The 22,751-nt window shown below is 34.5% G+C and overlaps 3 protein-coding genes across 4 annotated transcripts in view; 1 reads left to right on the top strand and 2 right to left on the bottom strand.

Annotated features, from left to right (window-relative positions):
- LOC107730011 (2,3-dehydroadipyl-CoA hydratase-like) overlaps window positions 1–1,265 on the bottom strand; it is a 26,532-nt gene extending 25,267 nt beyond the window's left edge. Inside the window, exons 1-2 of one of the 2 annotated variants that reach the window (XM_016540757.1) lie at window positions 1,005–1,265; window positions 131–301 (exon numbers count right to left, since the gene is read on the bottom strand). In XM_016540757.1, coding sequence (XP_016396243.1) covers window positions 131–301; window positions 1,005–1,140 — 307 coding nt within the window. In that variant the 5' untranslated portion in view covers window positions 1,141–1,265. The remainder of the gene's footprint in view (window positions 1–130; window positions 302–1,004) is intronic. The other variant, XM_016540758.1, reaches the window with a different exon arrangement.
- Window positions 1,266–2,156: 891 nt separating this feature from the next.
- Window positions 2,157–5,843, top strand: LOC107730013 (putative nuclease HARBI1). Its single transcript, XM_016540761.1, has 3 exons — window positions 2,157–2,396; window positions 2,484–3,249; window positions 5,009–5,843. Exons 1-3 carry the CDS (start codon window positions 2,250–2,252, stop codon window positions 5,437–5,439), a joined length of 1,344 nt encoding a protein of 447 aa, XP_016396247.1. The 5' UTR covers window positions 2,157–2,249; the 3' UTR covers window positions 5,440–5,843.
- Window positions 5,844–6,291: 448 nt separating this feature from the next.
- Window positions 6,292–17,312, bottom strand: LOC107730002 (receptor-type tyrosine-protein phosphatase H-like). Its single transcript, XM_016540744.1, has 13 exons — window positions 17,088–17,312; window positions 16,231–16,500; window positions 14,780–15,034; window positions 13,705–13,938; window positions 13,338–13,607; window positions 10,718–10,836; window positions 10,384–10,474; window positions 9,987–10,060; window positions 9,724–9,861; window positions 8,764–8,886; window positions 8,275–8,435; window positions 7,953–8,088; window positions 6,292–7,052 (listed from the first exon to the last, which is right to left on the bottom strand). The coding sequence occupies exons 1-13, from the start codon at window positions 17,179–17,181 to the stop codon at window positions 6,918–6,920; spliced, it is 2,100 nt and encodes a 699-aa protein (XP_016396230.1). The 5' UTR covers window positions 17,182–17,312; the 3' UTR covers window positions 6,292–6,917.
- Between the last annotated feature and the right edge of the window lie 5,439 nt (window positions 17,313–22,751).

The following is a 22,751-nucleotide window of genomic DNA, read 5'->3' as shown; positions in this document are numbered from 1 at the left end:
GGGGGGGGGGGTGTGCATGTATAAACTATTTATTAGCTTTACCGCTCAATCAGATGACAGATATATTATTTTCACTAACCATCAAAATGCACCAAAGTTCACATCAATAGTAGTGTGTAAGTAAACTTACCGACTCCATAAAGCACTGCCACATTAAGGCTGTTGTCCTGGTCAAAGGCTGACAGCTCCTCGGTCAATCTCTGAGCAGTCTCTTGATTAACTGCATTACGCGCTTCAGGGCGGTTAATCCCAATAACCATCACCGTACCCCTTCTCTCAGAAATCACTGTCCCACCTGCACCTTCCACAATCAGGAAATGCATGAACATTGAATTAATCTGTTGTACAATACAATAGATAATGTTTATTTATTTATTTGTTTGTTTGTCCAAATGCTTTTTGGGAAAGTTTGGAATAATTGAATTACTGAATTCATAAATTTCTTATGCACACTTAGGATTAATTTATTTGATCAAAAATACAGTAAAAACAGCAACATTGAGAAATATTATTACAATGTAAAATAACTGTTTTTTTAATTTTATTTTCATATATTTTTAAAATGTAATTTATTCCCGTGATGGCAAAGCTGAATTTTCAGAAGCGATTACTCCTGTCTTTAGCGTCACATGAGCCTTCAGAAATCAGTCTAATAAATGTTTGTGTTGCTCAAAAACATTTATTATTAATGTTATTATTATTATATTGTTATTATTATTATTATATATATGTTTTTGAAAGAAGTCTCTTATGCTCACCAATAAATGTTATAATAATAAATGTTTCTTGTAATTAATAAGGGTAATAAATGTTTCACGGATAATTAATAAATATGACAAAGTCTCACACCTACACTGGATGTGTGCGACATGTCGTTTCTAACCATACACACACTGTGAACGCTGACATTATGTGTAAAACTGGATTTCTGTCGAAAATAAACTACGATAAAAGGCTTCACCCGTTTCTGAAGTCCAATTTACAGTTCACAGAGAAACTCTTACCTGGGTCAACGCCTTTTCTTTCTTCTTTTGACATGTTGCTGTAAAATCTTTGCCCTTTCACTGAGTTTAAAGTCACGTGGTGAATTGCCCTCCTAAAGCCACTATTAACTGATATTCTTCTTAAAGTTAAAGCCATAATTTAGGGGAAATGATTAATGCGCCTTTAATCTGTTGTTTTGTTTTGCTTAGTTTACAGTGGTAGATTCAGATTGTGTCAAACTTCACTGTTTTACGTTGACATAAGACGAAATAACAATCAGTGGTTCGGGATACCAAAGTAAAAATCAAAGTCCCTTTATTACTCTTGCAAGAGTATTCTATAGTCTTTGGTAAAAAACCACCCAGAAAACGCTAATAAATTACAAAGTCGTGTATAGCAACACTCACCCCCTCTATTCTAAGAAATGGTTATATTGTCTATTAATAAGAAATTACACCAAAAGTTTCCAAACGGTAAATGATAGACCTCGCATGGGATCCAAATAGAATTCCACTTCTTTCCTAGAAAACAAAAATATGCTAAATATATCTACAAATTAGAGAAACATTCTGTTCACAAATAAATTAATATATTATATACAAACTCTCATATCTGCCTGGCTGAACCAAATATTTTAACCAAGTGTAAAATCTACCTTTAAAAAAGGCCAGGTTTTATTACACAAAATATAATTTCTTGTATTTTCTATAAACACAGGAACAAACGCAATGTTAACACATTATTCAAAATGCATTTTAATAATAAAACAAAACAAAAAAATGAAGCTGTCTACTGTGTATGCAAATATGTGACTGAAACTAATATTTGCCAAAGTAAATCGTGTTTAGCTTCAATAAATTGATTTCGGTCTCGGTAATGAATCTATTTTGGTTTTATTTTGTTGTACTGTATTTTCTTCATTTGCATTTCGGTGCTATTAGGACTTTTATTATGAAGTGAAAACCCCATGACCCGGATGTTTAAACACGATCAACTCAGGCATGTTTCGAAGTAACTCGGTCAAGCAGGACATTATAATTCTTTAATTGTATTATTGAGAGAAACTGGGTTAATAAATAGAATATAAAGTATAAATTGTATATTTTTTTTAATAAAGTTTCGGAGCAGAAGGGGGCGGTAATGCACCAATAAGCTGGATGCCAACCGCCGTTAAACTGGAAAGAAGAAGAAGAAGATGTTTCGAAGTAATTTCTTGTGTTTTGCATTTAAAATGTAGGTTTTTAATTACATTGGCTGGCGTTCAGATGTATATATTGACATTATGCAGAAGAGCTGGGTTAAGGAATGCCTGGTCGTTATTCCACTCAGTTATACTGGATTTTTCGTGGTTCTCTGAAGATTGTATGTCAGGTTTATCGTCCAGTTCACTGGTAGTTTGCTGTCCCTCCACTGTAAGCCAGACGGTCAAATGAATGCATATATTTTTTAAACAAATATAACCGAAAGGAATATATTTACAGGCTATTCTTTTTCTTCAGCTGCTCGTAATGTCTTTAGCTGGAGCGCTGTGGTTTGCTGTGCAGGATGATTTATTCACAAACGGAGTGTGTAACAACACATCATCAGCACCCAGCATCAGCAACATGGCTCAAGACAAACAATCCAGCATCAGTGAGCCAATCTCCGCCTCCGAGACACACAGTGTCCTGGACGAACTGGACGATCGCTTTATTTCTCAGACTTTACATCTCAATCGACAGTGTTTGCGGTTCATCGTCGATTTCATCCAGGCCCGTTTAAAGAAAGACGTGTTTGCGCCCAGTCACAGCCTGACCTCCGCGGAAGCCAACATTCTGGCCACGCTTGCCTACTACGCACAAGGGTCTCTGCCCAGTACAATCACAGTTCGGCTGGGAATAGGTCAGACAGCAGCGGGCGAGGCGGTGAAGACCATTACCAAACTCTTATCAGAAATGAGTCCTGATTTCATCACTTTCCCAAACAGTTATAACGACCGCATGGGTGCCGCACAAGCCTTTAAGAACCTGAGCGGCATCCCGCATGTGGTGGGAGTGCTGGGGTATCTGCACCTGAAGGTGAGCCCTCCGGTCGGGGAGGAGCTCATGTATATGAACACCCTGGGTTCTCATTCAGTCATGATGCAGGTCATATTCGACGTGGACGGGAATCTGTTGAGTCTGGAGCAGTGCTGTCCCGGAGGAACTCCTGAACACACTGTTTGGGAAAATTCAGACATTGGCAGACAGTTCAGCATATTTCAACACGGTCATACGTGGGTTATTGGTAAGAACCATTGAGAAGCAAGCGTAATAAAACTTCCCCTTGCGTTAGAATTATGTGTCCTGATTATTTTTCTGAGGAGTGAAGTCAACAAAAAGTTCTAAATCATTTAAAATATAATAAAATGTAATGTGATCACTTTTTCTTTTATATATTTTAATAAGTACAGGTCAGAACAAGTGTTTAATTTTTACATAAATATATTTGTTACCCTGAATGAAGATGGAGCATTATTTCACCCATATATTGACCATTTATTTTCACAAAAGTTGTTTGAAGCATTAAAGTAGACACTTTACGTGCATTTAATGTGCTTTCTATGTATATAAAGTAACTTCTGTCAAGTTATTTTGAAGTGGACACCAAAATGGGATCTCTCTCTCTCTCTCTCTCTATCTATCTATCTATCTATCTATCTCTCTCTCTCAAGCCTTTAAGAACCTGAGCGGCATCCCGCATGTGGTGGGAGTGCTGGGGTATCTGCACCTGAAGGTGAGCCCTCCGGTCGGGGAGGAGCTCATGTATATGAACACCCTGGGTTCTCATTCAGTCATGATGCAGGTCATATTCGACGTGGACGGGAATCTGTTGAGTCTGGAGCAGTGCTGTCCCGGAGGAACTCCTGAACACACTGTTTGGGAAAATTCAGACATTGGCAGACAGTTCAGCATATTTCAACACGGTCATACGTGGGTTATTGGTAAGAACCATTGAGAAGCAAGCGTAATAAAACTTCCCCTTGCGTTAGAATTATGTGTCCTGATTATTTTTCTGAGGAGTGAAGTCAACAAAAAGTTCTAAATCATTTAAAATATAATAAAATGTAATGTGATCACTTTTTCTTTTATATATTTTAATAAGTACAGGTCAGAACAAGTGTTTAATTTTTACATAAATATATTTGTTACCCTGAATGAAGATGGAGCATTATTTCACCCATATATTGACCATTTATTTTCACAAAAGTTTGAAACATTAAAGTAGACACTTTACGTGCATTTAATGTGCTTTCTATGTATATAAAGTAACTTCTGTCAAGTTATTTTGAAGTGGACACCAAAATGGGATCTCTCTCTCTCTCTCTATCTATCTATCTATCTATCTATCTCTCTCTCTCTGTCTCTTCAAATATTTAAGTTAAAATTTATAATTGTTAAAGTGTTATTTTGAACTTTATATTCATCAAAAAATCCTACAAAAAAAAATATTAAGCAGCACAACCGTTTTAAACATTGATAATAATAATACATTTTTCTTGAGCAGCAAATCAGCATATTAGATTGATTTCTGAAGACACTGACACTGAAGACTGGAGTAATGGCTTCTGAAAATTCAGCTTTGTCATCAGAGAAAAAAAAATGACATTTTAAATTCAAATAGAACATAGGTATTTTAAATTGTAATATTTCACAATATAATTGTTTTTTACTGTATTTCTGATCAAATAAATGCTGTTTTCTTAGCATGAGACATTGTAATGTGCTCTATTATTAGTTAACTAATTAGTTAAATCCTTTTAAATAAAATATATTGACCATAATGTTCAATTTTTTTATATATTACGTTGTTTACTACATTGCTTCCTGTAATACTTCTTGTGGGTCAGTTATGGAATTCAACTATCAAACACTTCTGAATAATAAACATAACTGACCTGCAATACTATGCTGTAAAATTAATAAAATCATGATTTAAAATAAACTCCAGTCAGGAAATTTAGTGTCTCTTCCCCCTCTTATCTTTTTGTCTTTGTGTCCCACAGGTAGCAGAAGTCTGCACGGTTGTGGACATGTGTTGACACCTGCCGAGGCTTTTCGCATCAAAAGCAACGCAGCCCTGCAATTTAACAAAGCACATGCTCAGCTACACGGCCGTGCACAACAGGTCTTTGGCAGTTTGAAAAGCCGTTTCCAGTGCCTGCGTGACATCGGATCCATTCAGTCCCCTGAGTCAGTGGCATGTACCATCAAAGCCTGCTGTGTCCTGCACAACATCTGCAAGAAGTTCTCCGTACCGTTACCCTTGGATTTTAGCGTAGAGCCACTCCACCCACCATCTGAGGTGGTGAACATAATGGCAGAGCAGCCATTTGACTACATGGAAGACACTAAAGATGAAATGATAGAAGCGTTTTTTAATATTGCAGAAGATGAAGGCGAAGGTGTGACCAGATATGTAAAAGAACAGTTGTGATTGCAAAAAGCCAGAAACCATTAGAGGTTAAACCACATGTACTGAATACTATTAATGAAATGAACACAGACAAATGCATGCCAATGCCAGTTGATTCTTCACATAGTTTATTCAATTAATCAATAATTGATCAAAATAAGTTAATGCTAATACAGTAATATTTGTCAACAAGTGATGTGAATAAAAACAAAATGTCTATGAAAGACTTTAAATGGCACTCTCTTAATAATACAAGTCTGTTATAAGAAATGGTATTGGAGTGGTACCATGTCTCAGTTATGCTATCAGCTGTTAATACCATAGTGCTTTCAAATACAGCAAAATAGTGAATGATTATTATATTTATATTTACACCAAAAGAGCTGAAAACCTGTATTACCATGGTACCATGTCCAGATGTTAATAGGCGGTACATAATTTTTTATTTTTAAGTTAATTATTTACAAATTGCTTGTGGATGGAAACATATGTTATGCCTGGTTAGGACATGATGCAAATGTATTCAAAATTTTAAGTTCAGTTACATTTCTGTTCTTACTAAAGTGCAAAAAAAATTACATGACCAGCAAATACCAAAGCAGGTAACACACAACATTACTTACCCAAATATGTGAAGGCGAACGTGAAAATGACTTAAATTTGACTGAATTTTCACTAATGTGACCGCAACTTAATCTTAAACTCTGATTGGTAATTTAAGAAATACAAAATGTTTGAGGAATGTTTACACGGCTCTTTCCATATAACAACAGTTTGCAGAAACCATATCTGTGAAGTTCTATAATTTTCCACTTCTTGGCAGCTCTGAAAAATTCAGATATATTTACATATTCTCTATTTTGCATACAGATTTGAAATGATTTAAATCAGGGTACCCAGTCCTGATGTAAATAATTACACAATTATCATCTTTAGATGAACTATTCCTTTAAAGCATGTTATACGACAGGCAGCTGAGAATACATGACACTGGCGAAATAGAAAAAAAAATGGAAAAATACTTTTCTTCTCTATTAATCTAAAACAAATTGAATTCAACTGATATTAAATAGACCATCTCTTACTTCAATTTTAACAACAACAACAACAAAAATCTCATTTAAAAGCAATGTGCAAAATAAGCAGCACTAAGTACAGCTCAAAGGAAAGTTTCCTTTCAGAGAGCACAGCTTATCAAGCAAAAATTTAACATTAAAAACAAGCCTATACACAGCTATTTAGTTAAATAAAGACTGGCAGTTAAGTTTAAATGGTAAACTTTTAGTGCTTTATAGCTTAGGCTCAAAATACCATGGCCAGTATCTTTCAGTCTTATTAGCAGAAGACTGTGTTTAAATAAAATAATAACAATAACAGCATTTTAGTGTATATAATACCCGTATAATCCAGGCTTTCAGTGTTTATTCATAGAAGGCTGTGTATTTAAAATGGGCCATTGGACCATATGATATGGCTTATATTTCTGCTCATATTTGACTTTATTTTTCATATTCTCTTAATGCTATTGCGTTGACATAAATCATGTCTGAGTTTTCATAGAGAGGCTCTGACTTGGGCACAACTTTGGGCTGTAGAGTATCCATGATGCACTGGTGCAGGAACACATACTGAGACTGTAAGAGACAGAGAGATAAGCATAAAACACATGAAAGTAAAGAGTGTCTGCCAGGAATATGCATTTCCTTATTTCCTAGTGATAAAATTATTACCTGTAATTAAATAATATGTAGTAATCATAAAAAATACAGATGCCACCCTGTTTGACCAAAGACTTTTGAAATGTCCTTTGAACTCAAAATAAGCATACCTTGATAACTTGCTGATAGCAAGTGCTGTTATAAATATTTACTACATGTTATTGTACTTTTCTATTAATTCTGGAAGCTGCTGTCAAGTCTTAACACCTAATTGTAGAATTAGCAGTAATATCACTGTATGTATATATGGAATAATGGGGGAAAAAACAGTAAAAGGATATTTCTTATATGTCTGTTTTATTGCTATTAGTTACATAAATTGCAGTGTTTTCATTTAATGTTGCTTAGTTATTTCTGTATTGTATTGTATATATACTTTACTCGTTTGCTTGAATGCAGTGAATAAACTTCCAACAGCACACTGGTTGTTAGTACATAAACGTTTAAGTAGTTTGATATTTTAACATTATTATATGATATATGGTTACCTACTGGATAATATACAGTCTCCCAAATGCCACCCTTTTTACAGTAAAATTCCATTGACCACAGCAGCCTGTATGTGTGTGTGTGTGTGTGTGTGTGTGTATGTGTATGTGTATGTATATGTATGTGTATATATATATATATATATATATATATATATTATTTGGATCCTCCAGGAAAAAGTTAGCCATAACACAAATAGGCTATATTCATCATCAAAATAATCACCACTATAATAATAACAACACCGATAACCCAATTCTATGCTAAATTGCCAATAAACCTATCACAATAAATGCTTTTTAAAATAATGGATTGAAACAGTCTTACCTCAGTTTGCACCATTAGTGGCCGGCTGAGTCTCATTTGCTGGACAAATGCTGAAATTCCCACTGCCTTCTCTTTGTCCAGCTGCTGCAGCAGAACATCCAGCGCAATCAGGGTACCTGTCCGGCCCACTCCGGCACTAGAGTACAGAGATGGTGACAAATACAGAAGGATTAAAACTTTGCTTCATTTATTTAGTCAATGTAGTTATTTATTAATGCTCACTCTTCATATTGCTTTGCTGTCAGCTTTTAGCAGTTGACTGACTATCATTATTCATGTTAAGTTAATGTTTGAGGTGGATTTCAAAGTGAGCAGTGGTCACCTGCAGTGTACAATTGTTGGCCCTGCAGAGAAAGAGCTCTCTACGTGCTGACGGATGCGTCCTCTGAATTGGATCAGCTCCTCTGTGCCAGTGGGTACGCCATGATCCGGCCATGCTGTGAAGTGGAAGTGCCTCACTGTTCGTGTCTCAGAGGTGGTTTTCTGTTATATGCAAAAAATAGACAGAAATAGATCTTATGCTAATGTGACCAGTAATGTGTTAATATATTCATATTCAAGTTAAATGACTCATAGCAGGAGGAATACGCTTTTTCTTGATCTTTTGAAATGAGTTCAATATAAAAAAAAAAAAAACTTTTTTTGAACCATGACAAGTTCACATCAGTGATGCCTATTTGGTGAACAGTAACTGATGATACAAGTAAAATGTGATGAAGTCTGTCAAAGCTTCTACTATTTCTGACTGTGTGTAGCACCTTACAACTTACAACTATTTTTGAAACAGAGGGATAGAAATATCTCAGCTCACATTTTTGACATTAAATTCTCGCAGAGTCCAACTTGGAAATTTATCCTCCGATTTCACTGAGACAAGCAGGTGTCCATAAAGACACGGCGTGTAGTCCAGTGGCCAGTATTGCTCACACTTGACCTGGAGAAGTTAAATCAGAAAAAAATTATATATAAAATTATATATATATATATATAAAAAAAAAAATAAATAAATAAATAAAAAAAAATAATAATATATATATAATTAAGTTCTAACAAGTAAGTTTTTGCTCAAAACTAACCAAAGTGAAAACAAACAAACAAACGAACAGAAAAAAAAAAGTTTAAAATCACCGTACAAGAGACACTTGGTGTAGTTTCTAAACAAAAGGAAATATATCAGCATCTGCTATATTGTGCATCACTAGTTGTTATACAACAACAACAACAACAACAACTATAAAAAAAAAAAAAATAATATATATATATATATATATATTCAAATAACTGCACCAAGTGCAGAGGAAAAATCTGCTGTAGTGTTAACAATGTTATTACAGAAATTATGCAACCAGACCACTCTGATTATGGTGTTTTACACAAAATTGGAATAAAAATGTCAAACAAAATTTTTTTCAGCCCTGATAATTGAATTAAACAATTCAATTATCATATTCAAGTTAAAGATAGGGCTTCCGGCTTCGCTACCGTTCGGACGTTCTTGCTTACTGCTCTGCGCATTCCTTGTTTTATTGTTGTGATTTTTGTTTTCTTTTCTTTTATGTAAAGCACTTTGAATTACCACTGTGTATGAAATGTGCTATACAAATAAACTTGCCTTGCCTAAACATCATGCAACAATAATGTAGCATAATACTGTTTCATACATCACTACATAATGTATAGTTCCATATACTGTAGTGTTTATTAAACGAATGGAAGTCAGTAAACACTTCATACAACAGTAAGCAGTCTTCTGTTCTGAACATTGCCTTACCCTTCCACTCTCAGTGCAGTTGGTTACCATGACGATGACCTGTGACCTTTTCTCCCAAACCATTCTCCAGAAGTCATTGACAGTGGATGGCAGTGGACCTTGAGCAGCGATATACTGTCTGCTTGCATTGGCGTAGCCCTGATATGCACATAAACAATAAACAAATGTCAATCCACCAGGAACATTTTCTCTGGAGATACAAGCAAGGTAATGCCTTGTGTAATGAATTACAGCTGATGTTAACTACTATTTAATGTACTTACAGGCATGTAGTTAGCATTGATATAATCAGAATCACCCTCATCATTTGTGGTGAGATGCACTCTAGAGGAGTCATCTTAAAGACAGAGAGAGGAGGATAAAATTACATTTTTAGACAGTGTGTGTGTGTGTGTGTGTGTGCGTGCGTGCGCTCGCGCGTGTGTTTGTGTGGTCCTAGTATTCCCTACATTATGGGGACCAAATGTCCCCACAAGGATAGTAATACCAAGTGTTTTGAACATCTAAAAATGCAGAAAATTTTGTGTGAGTCTATGTTTAGGGGCAGGGTTAGGGTAAGGAGATAGAAAATAAAGTTTGGACAGTATAACTATTACATCTATGGAAAATCCCACACAAATCAGTGTGTGTGTGTGTGTGTGTGTGTGTGTAAACACTCACAGGCTAAAACATTGGAAAATCGGTTTTTGTCCTTGTTTTCAGGCAGAAGAGCTGCAACACTGGACTGTTCTATACCCACTGAACTCAAGTCCTGTTAAAACATATTCAGTAAAATCATTCTCAACAAACGCTCTGAATATCGAGACTTAACTTGATGATTCTAACATAAAAGCATGTTGGCATTTTCAGCGTATAAATACTTTGCAACAGTCCCAACTAGGCCTCGTTCTGTTTTAATGCCTCTCAAAATAGATAAAAATAATAAAAATGAAATTTCATATTTGATAAACCCTATACAGCTCATATTGCATTATATTATGAAAGAAACTCAGACAATAAATAAATAAAAATCATACTTATTATGCTTTGCAGAACCATAGCGGTGCCATACAAAAACAGCAACACAAATAATGATGACCAAGAGGAAAAACACAAGAACACCTGCTATAACACCTGCAAAAAACAAACAAACACTGAACATGTCAATGCAATGTTCAACTAGTATAAATAAATACAAGGTTAAGCTCTATGCAGCTGAAGCCTATGGGGGTTTAAAGGCAGAAATTTTCATATATGGGCACATCATCAGAATGACCAAATGCAGAGGACCAAGAAACAATTTCCAGTATTTTCTGGTACCCACCACAGGCCTCTAGGCTTTGTCATACTGTACAAAATCAACTCCTGCAGTAACTAACTCAAATATAAATCTGTGAGGCTGTTTCACTCATGGCAGCATATCATCGGTCACTGTTAAATACTGTGTGTTAACCAAGGAGACTTTCTTAGCACTGCCATCACATTATGTCAAGAAGTGGTTTGACTTCTTGGTATCATGAATACTGTAGCATTTAATAATCTCGATTACTGTTAATATTGCATGTATTTAATATGTTCTTTAACATTTCAAGTTGTATAGAAAATTATAAAATAGTAAATTTTTGTCCTAATTTCATATTTGATAAACCCTACCTCATATTCCTCACTGAAACCTCTATTCTCATCACGAATCATGTTTTGAAAATGTTCAGGAAATTTATCCAAGGGAATCAGTCTGAAAAACATTTTGCATTTGTTTACGGTTATATAAGTCACTAAAATGACATCATATACAGCAGCCCCAAAAATATGTAGACACTTTTGGCACACCTAAAAAAATGTCTGAATGACATAGCATTATTAATATATAAGTGCATTTTTGTATAAAAACTACTGCACATGACACTTTCACATTTGTATATCTAATCAAACATGCAGTTTCACCTAAAGTTCACATAAAACTAAATATTCTGTCATTGTTTACTCACCCTCACATCATTTCAAACCTGTGTGCTTTTCTTTCTTCTGAAGAATACAACAGAATATATTATGAAGAATGTTGGTTAACCAGACAGTTTTGGTGATCACTGACCTCAATTGTACAGAGAAAAAAAAAAGAGACATTTCTCAAAATATCTTCTTATATCTTATATTTCTTATGTTCCACATAAGACAGACACACAGGTTTGGAAATGACATAGGGGAGAAATTTTAAGGTGAACTTCTAAATGCTTTGGGCCACTTTATTTTCCAATTTTCTCATATAATGGACTCACACATACTTGTAGTTTTTATTAGGCACTATTTTTGTCCTTTATTTTCTGAACCACATTTTATGCCATTGTAAAACACTACTGGTAAAAAGTTTGGAATAATTACGATATTTTAATGTTTTTAAAATAGATCTCTTATAAGGCTACATTTATTTAGTCAAAAATACAATATAAAGCAATAATATTGTGAAACAGAATTCACATTTAAAATAACTGTTTTCTATTTTAATGTATTTTAAAATGTCATTTATTCCTGTGATGCAAAGCTTAGTTTTCAGTATTATTACTCCAGTCTTCAGTGTCACATGATCCCTCAGAAGTCATTTTAATATGCTAATTTGCTGCTCCAGAAACATCCATCATTGTTGTAATATGGTTATATTATTATCAGTGATGAAAACAGTTTTTTTCTAATTAATATATTGTGAAAACCATGATATATTACCATACAAAAGTACAAAAAAAACAAAATTACATTTTAATTCAGCAGGGATGCATTAAATTGATCAAATAAAATGACCACAATAAGTTCAATAAGACAATAAAGATTTCTGTTTAAATTAAATGATGTTGTTTGACTTTTCTGCTAAAAAAAAATAATCCTGGAAAAAAAGTATCAGGGCTTCCACAAAAATAATAAGCAGCAAAACAGTTCTCAACACTGATGATAATAATAAACATTATTTTACAATATATTGCAAGTCTTCTGAAGTCACATAATAGCAATTGTGTGTGGAACAGGCCATCTTATCCATTAAAGCTCTCCTTGGTTTTTCCATGACAGCTCATGAGTGAAGCAGGGTTCATACAGGTTTGGAACAACATGAAGTTGAGTAATAATGACAGAACTGTCCCTTTTAAGATTAATTATTGCTTTAAGTTGTAATTTAACTTGGAATATTCCTGGATCTTTTATTACAGATATCTAGACATTATTTTACCTGCTGGATCTGTTTGGCAGTTGACTGATACTGTTTGACTCCTCATGGCTCCTGAGAATGATGTTGCTGTCACTTCGTACCACTGGGCAGCTTGCAGGCCTTTTACCTCTAACGTTATTGTTTTTTCTGAACTATGTGATTGGTTAAACCTTTGCTTGCCAACATCTACCTGCACCATATTCACAACTCCATATGGATGATCCCAAATTACAGCCAGGCCATACCCTCCAGAATGATATTTACAGAGGAGGTGAGATACACTATTCGGAACTAGTTTGAGAGAGAAGCAGATGGACAAAAAAACAAAGTAATTATATTGAGTGTCTCTCAGCGGCTTTTAAGATTAATTATTGCTTTAAGTTGTAATTTAACTTGGAATATTCCTGGATCTTTTATTACAGATATCTAGACATTATTTTACCTGCTGGATCTGTTTGGCAGTTGACTGATACTGTTTGACTCCTCATGGCTCCTGAGAATGATGTTGCTGTCACTTCGTACCACTGGGCAGCTTGCAGGCCTTTTACCTCTAACGTTATTGTTTTTTCTGAACTATGTGATTGGTTAAACCTTTGCTTGCCAACATCTACCTGCACCATATTCACAACTCCATATGGATGATCCCAAATTACAGCCAGACCATACCCTCCAGAATGATATTTACAGAGGAGGTGAGATACACTATTTGGAACTAGTTTGAGAGAGAAGCAGATGGACAAAAAAACAAAGTAATTATATTGAGTGTCAGCTTCTCAGCGGCACAGTCAAAACAGAGCATGTAAACTCACCTAATGTCAAGCGGTGTGAGCACTGTGGCAGCCTCTCTGACTCTAAGTCATAAAACAGTGAAACAGCGTAGCTTTCTCCAGGATATAGGTCTCGCAGATTCACCCTGTTGCCATCTACAGAGCCACTTTGACCATTTCCGGTGCTGTTTTGAGCTGTCACATATGTGGAACCATTCACTTGAGCCTCTATTGATGAGTTGGTAACTATCCAGTTAAAGGACACACAGTCAAGAGCTGCAGAAAATAAACGAACATATGAATGTCAATTTCAAACTGAGTTGGAGTCTTACTCTTGCGGCCTTAATCTTGGCATAAGTGATACAGGACTTTGGGTAACACTTTATTTTCCAGCGTCGTTGTTACACGTTGTATTTACCATAGTAATAACAGTAAATTATGCATAATTAGATGCAAGTAACCCCAAATCCTTACCCTAACTTTATAGTAAATACACATTGTTAATTAATATCACTTAGTGTTTAAATGTATAATTACACTGTAACAACAACACCTTACAATAAATTGTAAACAGACTTTAACTTCCTGGTCTGGATCTGGTCTTGGCCCATATCAAACATATGTTGGTTGATTATGCTGTGGATTCCTTATTTTTTCAGAATATGTGTTACCAAATGTGCTAAAAATATTGCTAACACTTTAGTTAACGTTAGTTAATACAATAAGCAATACATTTGTTACAGTATTTATAAATCTTTATTAATGTTAAATGTAAAAAATACAACTTCGTGTTAGCTATAAGTCATATAGTTATAGTTACAGTTAAGTCAATTAAATAATATTAACAGAGACAACGTTTGATTTTAATTACGTATTAGTATTAAACTAATTAAAATGATCTAAGATTAATAAATAACTAAAAAGTATTTTTCATTGTTAGTTCGTTTTAACTAATGTAGTTAACAAATGGAACCTTACCAAAATATTGTTTAAAGAGTTCAAGCATTCAAAACCACATTTTTTTTCCATGACTAGCAAGCTGCCAAAACTCAATTAAAACTCATACATTTGCTTTTTAAATAGGTAGATGAATCAAAGTAATGTTATCAAAACTTACTAGTGACATTCTTAAAGCTGTATCCTGTACTTATGACATTGTTCACCACAGTGAAGAGTCTAAAACTGTGTTCAGTCCCCGGTGTGAGAGATGGGTAAGTATGTGTTAACTTATCAACAGATCCAGTGAAATTTTTCTCCTCTTCCTGCATTTTCAAAGTGTAGTTGTAGATGTCATTATTGTTTAACTTATTCCACGAGATAGTCAAATCCGTCTGTGACCGAGTGACTGAAACTTCAGTTATGTCGGATAGAGCTGTAAAGAGAGATTCATTTTCAACAAGAGCTGTTAGTAATTAATACAAATACTGCAGCACATTCTTCACAAATTCATCATTGAGATGGTATGTAGCAGGGTTGTACACCAATCAGAATTGAGTTGATAATTCATTTCAATTCAATCTGAATTTGAACTGAGACAAACCAGAAGAAAAACTGTAATACAAATTTGAATTTAATTTTTCAATTCAATTCAGACCAATTCAATTCAACTGAAAGAGTGCTGTCAGAATTTGGGTTACACTTTATTTCGATAGTCCACTTTAGACATTCTACTAACTATAAGTAACTTTGTAACTACATGTCAACTACATGTCAACTAATTCTCATTAATCTGCATCTACATGTCTACTAACTCTCAGAGTAGATTGTTAGGGTAGGTTTAGGGTTAGTAGAAAGTGTTAGAAGATATTAAGCAGACAGTCTACTAATACTCTACTAACTGCTAGTTGACATGTAGTTGCAAAGTTACTTACTGTTAATAGAATGTCTAAAGTGGACTATCGAAATAAAGTGTTACCAGAATTTGCAATAATGTCATTCATAAACATGTTTCATACTACATTTGGGTTGAAACATCAGATTGATTGATTGATTGATTGTAATCGATTTTTAAAATGCCATCTATAGACATTTGCTTTACTCAACTAGATCATGATGAGTAGTACTTTATTTTAAAGTCCTATTCTATATGTACAGTATGTACTAATATAATGTATAATAACTATACTAAACCTCGCCTAACATTAACCCATTACCTTCCAAGAAGTTGACTTATATTAAGTTATATGAAAATAATATGGTAGACTTTTTGTAGTGCTGTGTATGCTAAATTAAAATCTGTTTTGAACTTAGAGAGTGATGTTAAATCAGCAGAAGAAAAAAAAAAGATTTGGTAATTAGAAATGATGTTCTTGTAATTATTTGTTCTTGTGTTGGACTAATGAAATCCCTCTGTGTTAAATTTTTTTTGTTTTTGTTTTTTTACTGCAATTCAGTATATTTATTTCAGTTATTTCAGTTCAACATCCTGTGTGTTGTAACCCATCCGAATGCCAACACATGAATTGAAAGCACGCTGATTCTCACATTCTGACTTTTGCCCAGTCCTGCTATGTGATCAATTATTAGTATAATCCAAAGAATAGTAATTAAAAAATAAGAGCCACTTACTCGTCATTTCGTAGATGTTGCGTCCAGTACTTCTCAGATCAGCAAACTTTGTGTACAGAGTGAAGCTGTAATTTGTTCCAGGAATCAAATCTGATATATGACATGTTACCTCATTTATTTCTGCAATGTAATTAATGCAATCCACCGATTCATCTCTGTATTCAAGAGTATAGTTGTAAGTGTTGCTGTCTATGTTTGGTACAACATTCCATTGTAAGATCATGTCGGTGTCATTGAGCTTCGCCGTCACCTTTTCAACATTAGATGGCACTGAAACAAATGCAGATATCGTGAGAAGTGTGTTTTTATAAAATGAGCTTGCCGTTTACATACAGCAGTTATTAGATAATCAGAGGGAGTAAGTGCAGTAATGGACCTGTTAACTCTATGACACCAACTGCCAGGTTTGTGACCGTTTTTGGGCCAGCGCTGCACTGCCATGGAAAAATTTACAAACTTGGTGTATTTACACTGTTTTTGCAAATTCAGCTGATTCTGAAAACTTAATCCAACAGTTACTAAAACAATAGAAATTCATCAGTTTTTGTGGTGGGACCAGTGAAAATATTTGGAGGGCAAGTAAAAATCCAGTAGGGGTATACACTGTATGAATTGCATCCTAATTCAATTAGAATTTTAGCTGTAGTTCTGTTCTTACTCCTGCACATGGACAGAAATTGGAGAGAAATGTCAGAGGCAGTTGTTTTGTCTTTTACACCTCTTTCTTTCTTAATTGGTAAGTGTGACAGACCTCTGACAGAATAGGACAAGATTTCAGCATAACAGTAGATGTGACACCCTCAACCTAAATCAGCAGCCTGTGTGTCCCTGTAGGTTGACTAAAATGATGTACTCACTGGTTACATTGGAGAAGTTGTATCCACTGCTCGTTTCATTTTCAAACACAGTGTAGAGCGTAAAGAAGTATTCAGTCCCAGCATTCAGAGACATGACGTTATGTTCCACTGTAGAATCAGTAGGTGATCCAGATATTGAAGGCACTTCTTCGTTCCTGTATTTCAGCTTATAACTGTACTCATTGCTGTTGTTGACTTTATTCCACTGTAATTGTATCTCATTCTCTTTCCGTGTGATGACCGAAACACTGTCAACAGGAGATGGAACTAAAGAAGACAGAAACAGAAATTTTATTTCCATAGCTCCTGCTACTATTCACATGTACATTAATTCATCTGCCATTCAGTTCCTTCAAAGACTGACCAGTTAATGTACAGTTCTCCCAGAAAGTAGTTGTAAAGCTACAAATGTCTGAATGTCTTTGCGTTAGAAAAATATCAAGAAAGCTACACTTAGTTTAAAGAAAGACTGCACATATTGAATAGCACAGTCAAAAATACAGCCACTTTGGGTTTGTGAATTGTTAGTGGATCATGTTGATAGGTAATGTGATAAACTAGATGTTTGAACTAACATTTCTGTATGCTACTTGTTTCTGAATACTGGAGCACTATACATGGTAAAGTAAGTAAAATAAGTCAAATTTATAAATGACCATTTAATGTGAAATTCTGTTATTATCTACAAGGCAATACAAATACTTTTTTCCTAAGTAAGAAAAAAAAATTAATAAATGGTGGAAAACTGTAAACTGGAAAATAACCTGTACATTTCATTTGAATAATTACATTTCTTCTTATGGTTGTTATCAGTTATGCACATCAGAGTTAAATGTTACATCTTGTGTTAAAGTGTTAATGTTTAATGGATTATTTTAGTGTTGTGTGTCACACTGTTATATTGGTATTTGCCTTGACTTGTGGAAAGGCTACTTGTGATGAATTGTTATTCATCATGTGGCTTTCCATTGTACTACCTGCATTATTATAGTGTTATTGTGGTTGTTGTCACTCTATTCTAAAGGTAAACATATTTTAATACTTATTTTTAACATTATATCCCAAAAAAGTAAACCCAAAAATGTTCTCATACGTTTGTATGTGCATGAGTGTTTAAATACTTGTACTGTTTTTAAGTAAATACATTTGAGGCCTAATTGCAGGTTTTATTTAGTTCTGCTTGCCGTTTGCAATTAGTCAACTTCAATGAAATTGTATAGAACATACACAAGATCATTAATAGAAGATCATTAATTAATTTCACTGAGCCAACAATTAACTCACATTAAATTTTACCATAAATGTTAGGAATGAAAATTACATAACATTTACAGTCTATTTATAGTGTAATTTAATTTTAATGTAAGAGGAATTTGAAATTTATACTGCCAAAATTATTAAGTTGCTCTACAAGCTTCTTTAGAAAAAAAAAAAAGTATATATGGTTAAACCTCGATGACTCACTTACCAGTTACTTTAGAGAAGTTCAATCCTTTGCTCGTCTCATTCTCAAACACAGTGTAGAGTGTGAAAGAGTATTTAGTCCCAGGAGACAGAGGCGAGACTGTTATATTTACTAAAGAATCAGTTTCTGTTGGGTTGATCTGCAACTCCTCTTTGCCAGTTGTCTTCAGTATATAACTGTAACTGCTGTTTTTAACTTCCCATTGAAATGTTAATTCAGTTTCTGTTCGACCAATTACTGTAACATTCTTAACATCAGGGATTTGTGCCTGAGGGAAGAAATGACATTAATTGAAATAATCAAATGTTCTATAAAACAGCTGGACTCCATAACAATCACAACCGATATGTTTGACGACCAGCTGAATTTTAAAGATATTGCAAAGATCACTCAGTCGTACAGATTTGCTCTAAAACATCCGGAAAATCCCATCTTATTTTAGCATGCTGCACAAGTCTTTTCCCAGGCTCTTGTCACTACTGCTCTTAAGCCATCCTTCATCATGTGCAATCAAACATCTGTAAGTCTTCAATGTACCCATATTACACCTTGTTGTGAATCTCTGCACTAGCTGCCAAGTTTAATCAAAGACTGTATATTACAAATATGGTTCACTTATTATATAAGTGAACAATGCGTAGTATTACTATGGGATGCTTCTTAATCTGAAATGTTACATCCTAGTAAGGCTACATATCTTGGCTTCCATGTCTTCATTTCAGTTTGAATGATCCTTGAAAAGCAGCCTTCGATTAGCATCCTTCATTCAGCATTTTTTAAAGGATTCATCAAGTGTATCCTTTGTGTCTGCCAATAACCCACAATCCTTTGCAAGCACTCCAATTAATGCAAAAGAATTAGCAGAAAACGAATCGGCACTGAGCTTGTCTAATTTCATTATGTAACGCAAGACAAAAAAAATTCGCTGATGAAAGCATTACGTTTATTTTTTGTTGATTTTGTTTTTGTTGTTTTTCCTGTAAATTATTCACATAATGCTAAACTGTCTGTAACCACAGACATTTGTCATTCACTGAACGGTCTTATTCTAGCAGTCATTGCTGAGGAGGACTCTAGCCTACAAGCCTCAGAAGTAAGGAAGGATGCAGCCTTCTGACTGAAAAACATCATGTGAATGGGAGAAATGATATGGTGGCTCTAGTAATAATAATATAAATAAATAAAAGAGTTAATCGCTCAGCCTCATGCCTAACAATGCCTATTAAAGGGGTCATATGATGTTGCTAAAAATAACATTATTTTGTGTATTTGGTGTAATGAAATGTGTTTATGCGGTTTAAGGTCCAAACAAAGTAGTTTCGCTTTCACAACGAAACACACAGCGCCTTCACAACATGGAGGCGGCGGCAACAATACTACAGCGAGAATAAAAGTGCCCCTTCTTTCTTTGCATGAACATTTGGGCGGCGTTATCCTAATCTTCCCAGATAGTGAGGTAGATATGTGGGGGCGTGTTAGAACGAGCCGTTTTAGGTAGGTTTGGCTGACTCTTAACTTTTATAAATCTCTTTGGATTTGAGACTTTAGTCTTTGCAACTTTACAGATCTTCTTTATGCACCAAGAGCTTGTAACACTCCAAAGAGAAAGGAAAAATTGAAATCGCATCATATGACCCCTTTAACTGTTCTAAATTCCCTGCAAACCACAACTTCTTGGGGCTTATTGCTTTATAAATGTCTGTTTTAACTGAACTATCCAGTGCATTGTGATTGGGCGAATTCCTCAAGCGTGTGATGGAAATGTTATGTCCCTTACCATATGCTATTGTCATTTTGCATTATTGACACACTATTTTCCTAATTAATGCTGTTCAGTTGCTTTGACACAATCTGTATTGTTAAAAGCGCTATATAAATAAAGGTGACTTGACTTGACTTGACTTGTTTTAGTTAGCTTACATACTAGAATAGCATAATTAGCATGATAGCTTAGCATATACATCACACATTTGCACTTCAATAATATTCATTATAAATAAATATAAAAAGATGTGTAAAATGTCCAAATATTTCAGTTATTACAAAAGAATTAGATTTGGTTATTCATTTATTCATTAACTGTTATTAAGTGAAGGAAATTATATTATGTCCAATTTGTTTTATTATGCACTGTATAGTAAGCAATTATTTACATATTTTGTCACAACACCATTTTCCATAGGCTATAAACCTGAAGCTTAGCACATGCACATAATTGGCTGGACCCACCTGAAGTGTATGCTTTTTTAATGGTGTTTGAGCATAAGAAACAACATTTGTAAGACTGTTCATGTCAGTTTTTATTGCTGATTTGAGTTTGGCAAGCAGTTTTTGAGATTTCGTTATTTCACGTAGATAGGAGTTGGTCTTGTACACCTGACTAGTAAACTGAATTTCCTTAAAAGGGACTTTGGATTAAGTCACTGAGGCTTGCATGTAGAGCTGTCACTTGATCTACAGTCTACATTAATTCAGAAATTCCAGAAGTCTGTGGTGAGTGAACAGCAAAAAGTCACAAAATTTCTCTTCTTTTATATTTAGTGTACTACAGTGGTGCAGTTATCGGTAACACTTTATCTTGATAGTCCACATTAGACATTCTACTAACTATAAGTAGCTACATGTCAAATATAGTACCAGTCATCAGAATATTGACTGTCTGCTTCTCCTACCACTTTATTTTGATAGTCCCCAAACAGACATTCTATTGACTATAAGCAGTGGTGTAGTGGAGGGTATACGCAGGTATACGGCATATACCCACTTCTTTATCAGTCGGCTTTGCGTATACCCACTTCTAAATCCCCTCTGATGCGCATCATTCAGTAGTGTCCGGCATTAGCCAAAATCATGACAGTCCACCATGACTAGCTAATCAAATCAATTATTTTTTTTGGTATCAAATAGAGATCATGATCCTCCTACAGATAACTAAACAAAATAGCTTGTCTGCTAGAGGTTCTGACAAAATGTTAATTGTTGCAGTCTATCTAATTTTTACATTTTAATTATTTATTGCAAAATCTGCACCTCTTTTGTGGCTAATATTAATTTCATAATGATCCTTACTCCGTGAAGTCAAGTAGCAGAAGTTACAGTAAGTGAAAATGTGCAAATACTACTGGCCCATTTTGGGGTGAACTAAATATGCAAGACTAGTCTTACGTCACTGTTTATAACACAGGCCGTTCATCCTTTGCTGGGCCGCTTAAAAAAATGGGGACATAAATTAAGAGTATACCCACTTCTCCAGGCACCACTACACCACTGACTATAAGTGACTTTACAAGTACATGTCAGCTTATTCTACTAACGCTAAACCTAACCCTACAGTCTACACATACTCTAATGATAATTAGTTGACATGTAGTTGCAAATTAATGAGTGTTAGTTGACATGTAGTTGCAAAGCTACTTATAATTAGTAGAATGTCTAAAGTGGACTATAAAAATAAATTATATTCCCAAATCCAAGAGAACTGCTGAAGACACAACTTTTCAGTGAGAACATGACTAAAAACTGCTAAGGCAGTTGCTCTTAAAATTTAAGGCCAGTTCATACCTAGGACAATAACTATAAAGATAACTATGATGACTTTATTGTTATCTTTTCATGCCTGAACTTTTTACCATAGTTCATTTAGGTCATTTACTATGATATTTATTACAAACACAATGTTCAGATCGAAACTGATCTAGATGGATGCTGTGTGAATTAGTTTGAGGCAGATGCAAATTGAAATACAATTAAAATGATTAACATGTAAACTCAAACACAAAAGCCACTGTGTGAATGATGTATAATTTTGAATTTTATGACGCTGAGTTACACAAATGCACACAGTGGCATGACAAATAAACTACAGTAAAATATATTTGCATAATATATTATCAATGGCTTATCAACAATGCTAAACATCCCTTTTTCCATTTGACATTTCAAGAATGTGTGCTGTATAAAAAGTAAAAGTCACACCTATCTGGACATCCAATGAAACAATTTATGATTACTCTAGTGAATGATTCTCTTGGACAAGTTACCGTAAGGTGGAAGAAAACTGCATATGGATTGATAGGAAAGCTGTTGACACAACAAACAAGGAAATACTGCATGATGAAAATCTGGCAGCTTGTATAAAACACAAAGTGCAAAACTACCAGTCCAAAGTTTAGTCACCTCTTCTCATTCAATATAGTATT

This window comes from Sinocyclocheilus rhinocerous, unplaced genomic scaffold (assembly GCF_001515625.1).
Source record: "Sinocyclocheilus rhinocerous isolate Xijiao unplaced genomic scaffold, SAMN03320098_v1.1 scaffold969, whole genome shotgun sequence".
Lineage (NCBI taxonomy): Eukaryota > Metazoa > Chordata > Actinopteri > Cypriniformes > Cyprinidae > Sinocyclocheilus > Sinocyclocheilus rhinocerous.
This window is presented reverse-complemented; position numbering and strand designations above follow the sequence as displayed.